We start from the raw sequence: 9,206 nt of genomic DNA, 5'->3' as shown, positions 1-9,206 counted from the left end.
CGCTTCCTCTTCAACACATCCGCGAATTGATCAATAAATCCGCTCTACATTCAGAAATGAACTTGAGCAGCAATGGCGAGGCAATTGCTCCCGAGCTTCTGCAGAATGCGGTCGGCCCCTTCCACCGGTGACTTCAAGCTCAACTCGATGAACGAGTCGTCACAGGTGCTGGCGTACGTGATCACGGCGCTGAGCTCGCTGTTCAGCGTGCCCACGTCATGCGCCGCGGCCGCCTTCTCCGCTTTGCTCAGGCTGTCGAGGGCGGAGTTGTAGTTCTCCTTGCAGGTGCTGAGGGCCATCTTTTCGGCGGACGATGTGGAAGGGTCGGCAGCGATCTTGGCGACCTCAGCGGCGGCGCTCTTTGTCTTCTCCGTGCAGGCCTCGATCTCGGCCGTGAGCATCGAGAGCGGGTTGGCCGTCCCCTTCAGGTGGGCGCTGACGGTGGGTATGCAGACGTCGGGGTAGTCGGTCTGGTGGCAGATGTCGACCACCGTGTGATCCACCTTGTCGAGGTGGTTGAGGCCGACCCCCTTCACGGCATTGGAGGCGAAGAGCGAGACCTGAGGGACGGACGACTGCTTCTGGAAGGAGGCGGGAGTTATGGGGAGTTCCTTGTGGGCGACGGCCTCTAACGAGAGGGGCTTGCGGGCCACACAGACGGCGTCAACGATGGCGGAGGAGAGGAGCAAGGCGGAGGTGGCGGAGACGAGGAGGAACAGCGAGCAAGATTTGGACGTCGCCATGGTTGTCTCTCTCCGATCTCCAGATGATCAGAGGAAGTAAAAGACGAAGAAGGCTGACGGAGATTGGCCTAGAGGAGGAGAGATGCCTGTAAATAGGGTTTGTCAATCTGGTCAACTTGGTAACTTCCAATGCTATTTTTGGTAGCGAAACTAATTAACAGATTTTTTGTATTTTTAGCTAGGTCTAATTGGGACCTTTGGATGGATGATTTGGGTACTAATCTTTTGGATTTTAGTTAATCTTTAAATAGGCTATAAACAAAAACTCATTTAATGTGTGCGCAGGTAGACATGGCCAAATGAATCGTGGGCCCGAAACCTGCCCGTTGATCGGGCCCACGGTTCCGACCCTTTTTTTTTTTAAAGGAGGAGGCCCGGGAAAAGAGGCTGCTAGGCCTACGAACCGGCGGTTTTGAACCGGAACCGGCCACGTTTATGCGCGTGTCGAGTTAAAGAATAGAGTAAAAGAAAAGAGAATTTGGAGAATTTCTGTCTATTTCAAGTATCATAATAAAAATAACAATTGAATCATATCTAAGGGAATATATTAAGTAAGATACGCACAATCAAATAAAGATACAGAGAATCGGTAAAAATATTTCTAATAAGAAATTATTGCTGAGAATCCCTAATTATCTCCAACACGTGGCGTGAAGTGAACGGACGAAATCAACATTTGAAAATCAAGTGAAATCACCTCATGAAATAGAATTTAACATAAAGAATTCGTTTATAAGATACATTATACAATTTACAACGAAATTATAAATATACGTGGAAGGAGAAAGGCGTTTTCAGTAATTTTAACCGACATGTCTTCCAAGTCTTGAACCCGCCCATAAGCACAAGCCACCCCAAATTCACCCCTCTCGAAAAGGATAATCCGAAGACACCGACAACCTACCCATTTGACACACTTCAAACGGCTTAAATTCCGACCAAAACAGATAAAAGGCTTAAACATTCATTGCATAATTCAGACATCCAAACACCCATTTTCGGATGCCGAAATTAAAAGAGAAAAGGGTTCAATCTTAATTCGTGTCACGTGGAAATAAAAATTATAACGCAAAGGTTATGAACAAGATACGATTAATAAAGTGAGTCACACGATAGGACACGGTTAACATGATTATCGAACGCGTCATCATATTTGGTGCCAACACAATACTATACATCGACCCGTTTATGATGGTAACACGTAGAGCACGCTATTACACGACACCTTGTGTCAACATGTTTGATACATTTCAAAATGTTTCTAAACGATGTTTAAGGGAAAATTATCAAAAAAGTCAAAAACCCGTTGGACTTTAGCTAATTTACTCCTAAACCTTTTAATTTTGCCAATTCGGTTATAAATGATTTATATTTATGCCATTTTTTTTTGTCATAAATGTTTTGTATTTTTTTCCAATTCAATCTATCCAACTAACTTTGGCCTAACGGTATTGACATGGCGTTGTCGGGGCAATTTTTTTACAACATTTTTTTTTTTTTGTTTTGACTCTTTTCTTTCTATTTCTTTTGTTTTTTATTCTCCTTCTTCCTTCAGATGACAAGCCGAGGTCGCCCGGTAACAACAACGACGATGCCATGGCGAGATCCGGCCTTGCCATCGCCCAACCATGGCAACCTCTAGATGTTACAGAGAGAGAGAGAGAGAGAGAGAGAGAGGTGGCTAGCTTGAGAACGAGACGAGAGATTTGAAGGGTTCGAGTTAGAGAAAGGTTACGGTAACACCGACGCCATGGCTCGGCGATGGCGAGGCCGAGCTTGCCTAGCAATGCCGGCTCTATTGGCCCTTTGGCCCTCTCTTCCAACCGGTCTCGATTCGGCAATCGGCTGGAGGAAGAAGGAGAACAAAAAAAAGAAAGAGAAAAAACAAAAAAAACTTGAAAAAAAATATTAAAATCATTTAAAAAATTACCCTGTTAGTGTCGGTTAAAGTTGGCCTGATAGACCGAATTGGCACAAACGCAAAAATTTATGATTGAATTGACAAAAGTACAATAATTTTATGACTTTTTTGACAAATTCTCCCATTGATTAATGTTACATTTGTAGCAAATTATTGAGTGAGGGTTTTTAACGACATGTGATATTTTTAACCCTAAAAAAAGCCATTGGATATGAGTATTGAACACATAAAACACGTCTAATCACGTTGTATTAACAAGGTAAATATACATGTCGATTTACATTGACGGATCAATCGTATTGATCCGTGTACAAATAACCTGTGTGGTATCATAAATGAGTTGACTTGTTGATGACATTGATCAATTCCAAACTTAGCAGTATATTTTCGTGAAAAATGAATAGTACGAAAAATATTTTTTTTATAAAATGGTAGATTTTTTTTTTTGGTAAAGTATAAAACGGTAGTTTGTATCTTTTAAAATAATTAAACTAATAAAAAAATACTATCATTATCAATAATAGTTTATGGATAATAAAAATATTTATTGTTTGTTGATTTTTATGAGCCATTCAAATTCGCCGCGATTCTTTCAACTGAAAAAAAAAAATTGCAGCGACTCAATCCAAGTAGCAATTCGAAAAAAAAAATCCAAGTAGCAATTGGGCAAAAAAAAAAAAAGGAACAATTCCAAAACAGGACCTCAAGTCTTCTTATTTTCTCAAAAAAGGGGCTCAAGTGAATATTGTTTCAAATAAAGGCCTGAAATGACATAATATATTTCAAATAAAGGCATGGGGTGGCCATAAAGTTTCAAAAATGGCTTGGTCTAAAGGGTATTTTCATCATTTTCTCATTTTGACTTTTTGTTTATTTTTCTCAATTTTCTCATTTTTCTGGTTTTTAAAAATGAAAAAATTAAAAAAAAAATTAAAAACTACCACACAACCCGTGGTAATCGATCCACCGCCGTGGGGGGGTCGGAGAGGGCGAAAAAGGCTGGTGGGTCTCCAATGACCCTACCTGCTAGAGGTAAGGGCCTCCGGCCCTCTCTCGGATCTAGGTGATGGCCGGCGACTCCTCGCCCGGACCCTAGGCGAAGATCATCGACCTTTGCCTTAACCAGGGCGGGCCCTCCCCTAATCGGGACGGGGGTTGCGGACCCCTCGCCCGGATATAGGAGAGGGCTAGTTGGCCCTCGCCTTGGTCGGGGGGGTTGCTGGCCCTCGCCGAGTCGCCGACGACCCTACCAGCTTTTACCACCCCCCTCAATAGTGGGGTGGCGGCCAGAGTGGGCCTTCGTATGTTTTTTTTTAATTAAATTTTAAATATATAGAAAAAATAAAATTTTAATAAAAATAAAAAAATCATATATAAAAAAATCGAAAAATGCCCTTGAAATCAACCTTTTTTTTTTTTAAATTTCGTGGCTACTTCAAGCATTTATTTGAAATAACGTTTAATTCATATCATTATTTGAAAAAAATGAGGGCACTTTATGTTATTATTTGAAATAAGATTCATTTTATGTCTTTATTAGAGAAAATGAGAGGAGTTTGGGCCTTTTTTTAAATTTCCCAAAAAAAAATCCAAGAAGCAAATTCGGGTCGAATGAAGTTAGTATTTGACCCGAGTTGGCGACGATCCAATCCAACTAGCAAATTCGTGTCGAATGAAGAACCCGAAGAGAAGCAAGCTGAAAGCTGGACATGTATGCGAAAACCTTCTATCAGTCGCACACAGCGACACAATCTCGAGCTCTCTACTTCTGTTTCGTCACCAACCTTCTCAATCGCAAGTCGATTTAGGGTTTTTTTCTCTCTTCTTTCCTTCTCTGCCGCTCTGAAACTCGAATTTGAATCATGTCGAAGAGGAAGTTCGGATTCGAAGGGTTTGGAATCAACCGCCAGGCCACCTACAACTTCGAGCAATCCCAGCCTCCGCAGCGTCTCTACGTCCCTCCTTCCTCTCGCGCGCACGGCCATGACAACTACGAGGACACCGACCTCGACAACATCGAGTACGAAGACGAAGACGCCGCGAGGGAGAACGGCGCCGGGAATGGCGAGAACGACGAAATCGACCCTCTCGACGCGTTCATGGAGGGGATACACGAGGAGATGAAGGCCGCGCCTCCTCCGAAGCCGAAGGAGAAGGTGGAGAAGTACAGGGACGACGAGGAGGACGATCCGATGGAGAGCTTCTTGCGGGCGAAGAAGGACGTGGGGCTCACGCTGGCGTCGGACGTGTTGCACGCCGGTTATGATTCAGATGAGGAGGTTTATGCGGCCGCAAAGGCAATTGACGCCGGGATGTTGGAGTACGATTCGGACGATAATCCGATTGTGTTGGATAAAAAGAAGATTGAGCCGATTCCGGCTCTGGACCACAGTGAGATTGATTATGAACCGTTCAATAAGGACTTTTACGAGGAGAAGGAGTCAATTTCAGGTGAGTGTTGCGGACGCTCTTGCTGATTTAGTTATGCTGATAGGTCAGAATCTGCTTCATTGGTATTTTTCATCTTGCTTTTGCTGCGTGGTAATTTTCTCGGCATAGCTAGACTCTAGTCATTATTATAGGTAGAATTATTGATTGTTCATGTTCATCAACGTTTCTGCAGTCTCTCTTTAATTTCTCGGGACAAGTATTTTGATGTTGTCTAGGTTTCCAAGCAGCGGAATTATCAATTTGGGGAATTGTGGGATGTGAACGTTTTTAGTACGAAAGTACATGGGTGAATTACACACCCATTCCATCAGTTTTGACTGTTCCAAGTCACTGGTTAGTTTCAGATTAGAATACCCACATCACACTATCTGGATTTCCATGCACTGCGGGTTATTATGTTGAGCTCCTTGTATTTTTCCTTTTGTTATTTTTGCTCCATGTGGTGTGACGCCCAAAATTGTTGCTTTTAGGGATGAGTGAGCAGGATGTCGCTGATTATAGGAAGAGTTTGGCTATCCGGGTGTCAGGATTTGATGTCCCAAGGCCGGTCAAGGCATTTGATGATTGTGGCTTTGCTCCTCAACTTATGAATGCTATTGCAAAACAGGGATATGAAAAACCCACTTCAATACAATGCCAAGCTTTACCAATTGTGCTCTCAGGAACAGACATCATCGGTATAGCAAAGACCGGTTCCGGTAAAACCGCTGCTTTTGTGCTTCCTATGGTAGTGCATATCATGGATCAACCTGAACTGGCGAAAGAAGAGGGCCCTATAGGGGTGATATGTGCTCCAACCAGAGAATTAGCACACCAAATATATTTAGAGTGCAAAAAATTTTCCAAATCTTATGGCATTCGTGTCTCTGCCGTTTATGGTGGAATGTCCAAACTGGAACAGTTTAAGGAATTGAAGGCAGGATGTGAAATAGTGGTTGCAACTCCTGGAAGATTAATAGACATGCTAAAAATGAAGGCACTGACAATGTTGAGAGCAACTTACTTGGTTCTAGATGAGGCTGATAGAATGTTTGACCTTGGATTTGAGCCGCAAATAAGGTCTATCGTTGGCCAAATTAGGCCTGACCGTCAGACATTACTATTTTCAGCAACTATGCCTCGAAAAGTTGAGAAGCTAGCCAGAGAAATCCTCTCGGATCCCGTAAGAGTTACTGTGGGAGAAGTGGGAATGGCCAATGAAGATATCACACAGGTGGTTCATGTCATTCCTTCTGACGCAGAAAAGTTGCCTTGGCTTATTGAGAAACTACCTGCACTAATTGATGAGGGAGATGTTCTAGTATTTGCCTCAAAGAAGGCTGCCGTGGATGAGATTGAGTCACAGTTGTCTCAAAGAGGATTCAAAGTTGCTGCTCTTCATGGTGATAAGGACCAGGCTTCTCGGATGGAAATTCTTCAAAAATTTAAATCCGGCATATATCATGTTCTTGTTGCGACAGATGTGGCTGCTCGGGGTCTCGACATCAAGTCTATTAAGTCAGTTGTGAACTTTGATATTGCACGTGATATGGACATGCATGTCCATCGCATTGGTAGAACAGGTCGTGCAGGTGACAAAGACGGGGTTGCATATACTCTTGTAACGCAAAAGGAGGCTCGATTTGCTGGGGAGTTGGTTAATAGTCTGATAGCCGCTGGTCAGAATGTTTCAGCGGAGCTCATGGATCTTGCCATGAAGGTAAAATTCAAACCTTGTGCTAGTTCTGATATTACACATTCATTACATCATTTATACAGCCAATTGAGTGATCTGATGGCCCGTTGCATCTGTTATAGTTTTTGAGTTTTCCAATTGTGCAAAAATGCGAACTTTAAGTGTTACCCTTTCTTCCCAGTGGGGACTTCATAATGCGCACAAGTGATGTTGCATTGACAACTGGCCTACATGATGCCGGCCCCTTGTGTTTATGTCGTCTATCAGTGGAAGAAGATGTAGGCAGTCATTATAACATAGGAAGGATGGAAAAGTGGGATAAGAAGAGAATTGATGCCTTAGCACTGCATATTTAGCTTGAATTAATGGGCAATGTGGACAAATATTGGCTTAAGCAACAGTTTGAAGCTTTCTTGATGTAATAAAGAGACTTCTGCCTTCCTCGCTCTTCTCGTCCATCTCTTCCCCTCCCCCACAAAAAAGAAATGCATTGTTGCCTATGTTACATGAAATATGCAAATGCAGATCTTCCAAAACATGGGACTTTTGGCATCCATGAGAAAGAGTTGAGAGCGAAAAGATGGTGGAATGATTAAGATGGACAGCTTGCAAATGATTATTTTGCTTTGCATTCTATTAATTTTAGCGCCTTTATCATATGCTGTCGTTTTCACTCTTTGAATATATATGTCATATGGGCTTGTCTTTTGATTAGACTGTTTTTTTGTCAAAATTACTGAGACTTTCTGGCCAGAAGATGTATTCAGACTCAAAATGTCCCATTTTTGGCTTGAAGTTCAGTTAGCTCTTCCTTCAAGCTCTCTTGATATCATTTTGTGATGGTCTTAGGTTCTGATCAGTCATTTTATTTGTCAATTATCAGGATGGAAGATTTAGGTCCAAACGCGACTCAAGAAAAGGAGGTATACTTAGCTTCATCTTGTCCGGCAACTTGCTCCAGTTTTGATTTTTTTTTTTTTGTCTGGACATTGGAAGTCCTACTTTGCAACATCTCTCTCTCTCTCTCTCTCTCTCTCTCTCTCTCTCTCTCTCTCTCTCCACACACACACACACACACACACACACACACACACACACAAGCGCGCACAGAATGGTGATAAATCATCTCTGGATTTGTCATAAAACATGGAAGAAAAAGTTTTAAAAGCGTTATTTTCTAATTGATTGTTATGTTTCCTATTCATGATATAATTCTTTAAGCAGGTGGGAGAAAGGGTCGGGGAAGAGGGGGCGGCGGCGGTGGTAGAGGCGTTCGTGGAGTGGACTTTGGTTTGGGTATAGGATATAATCCGGAGTCAAGTACATCATCTCAGAATGCTCCAAGTCGATCAGCAGCTGTTAACTCGTTGAAGACCGGGATGATGGCTCAATTTAAAAGTAACTTCGTGGCTGCTGCTTCTAACTCCCAAAATCAAGGCATAAATAGCAGTTCAAACATGCATGCAAGCAGGAGACCGGCGATGACTGGATTTGTATCTGGTGGTACTATAGGAGGAGATGATTATAAAGCTCGGACAACTAAGTCATATAGTACTCCCACATCAGGAGTAAATCCTACTGGTGAGAGACCTATAGAGAATGCTGGTCATAGAAGTTCAGAAAGGTTAGCTTCATTTCCTGCCTATGTCCATTTTTTGGTATATGTGCTGTCATTGAGTCTATACCTTTGTTTGTTTCCAATTTTGCAGCAGTAGAGATCAAACAAGGGAAAGGCGCCGCCCCTCTGGCTGGGACCGTTGATTTAATGAAAACTGGACCTATGTTGACAGAGTCTTTTCATCCCTGAGGATAGTCAATATGTTATTTGTCTGTAATTTTGTAGATTGAGTAAGTTCCTCATCTGTAAGTTAATGTTCAAGTATGTTTCATATCTACAGCATCGAAAATCCACTCCAGATGTAGCAGGAGTACATGAGTTTTTTTACTCTTGTAGAAAGGCCGCGTTTCTCTTTCTCTGAAAATTCTTTTGAAAGAATCCAATCGAAGCAGAAGAAATGCATGATTTCTTTGTTTATAACTCATGGATTGCCCAGGAGATGTGGCCTGAGGGGATCCTGGTTTAATGCATGCCTGGTTTGTTATTCTACGCGTAGTTGTACCTCTTTGCGTGGACGATTCAGAATTGATGGGAGTCATCACGGTGTTGTTGCTGTTGAATGCGATGCTCCCATTGAAAACTGTGATTCCTGCTCAAAATTACATATTCTTTGGCTGGCTCTGCTATGGTTATTCGTATTCCCATAGGGGATCGCTCTTATGATGCTTGAACGTGGCGTTGCGTCCCGGATAGTGCTTGTCTTTGTAGTTATGCTACATCGGAGCAGGATAATTGTTTCTATCTCGGCCGGTTATTTTTTTGTATGTTCGAAATATCTAGATAGACATCATTATTTAC

The 9,206-nt window shown here is 42.4% G+C and overlaps 2 protein-coding genes across 4 annotated transcripts; one reads left to right on the top strand and one right to left on the bottom strand.

Moving 5' to 3' along the window:
- LOC115754566 (probable pectinesterase/pectinesterase inhibitor 13) lies at positions 1 to 799 on the bottom strand. The gene has a single exon (XM_030693620.2). It carries the CDS (start codon positions 741 to 743, stop codon positions 51 to 53), a length of 693 nt encoding a protein of 230 aa, XP_030549480.1. The 5' UTR covers positions 744 to 799; the 3' UTR covers positions 1 to 50.
- A 3,532-nt stretch (positions 800 to 4,331) lies between these two features.
- On the top strand, positions 4,332 to 8,828 carry LOC115754576 (DEAD-box ATP-dependent RNA helicase 24). 3 transcript variants are annotated; one of them, XM_030693636.2, is made up of 5 exons: positions 4,332 to 5,115; positions 5,586 to 6,814; positions 7,674 to 7,713; positions 8,015 to 8,414; positions 8,506 to 8,828. In XM_030693636.2, exons 1-5 carry the CDS (start codon positions 4,527 to 4,529, stop codon positions 8,549 to 8,551), a joined length of 2,304 nt encoding a protein of 767 aa, XP_030549496.1. In that variant the 5' UTR covers positions 4,332 to 4,526; the 3' UTR covers positions 8,552 to 8,828. The 3 variants fall into 3 exon arrangements, with proteins under 3 accessions (XP_030549496.1, XP_030549495.1, XP_030549494.1); XM_030693635.2 differs by having other exon boundaries at positions 8,503 to 8,828; XM_030693634.2 differs by having other exon boundaries at positions 8,500 to 8,828.
- Positions 8,829 to 9,206: the final 378 nt, after the last annotated feature.

This window comes from Rhodamnia argentea, chromosome 1 (assembly GCF_020921035.1).
Source record: "Rhodamnia argentea isolate NSW1041297 chromosome 1, ASM2092103v1, whole genome shotgun sequence".
Lineage (NCBI taxonomy): Eukaryota > Viridiplantae > Streptophyta > Magnoliopsida > Myrtales > Myrtaceae > Rhodamnia > Rhodamnia argentea.
The sequence above is the reverse complement of the archived record's forward strand: the minus strand, read 5'-3'. Positions and strand labels throughout refer to the sequence as shown.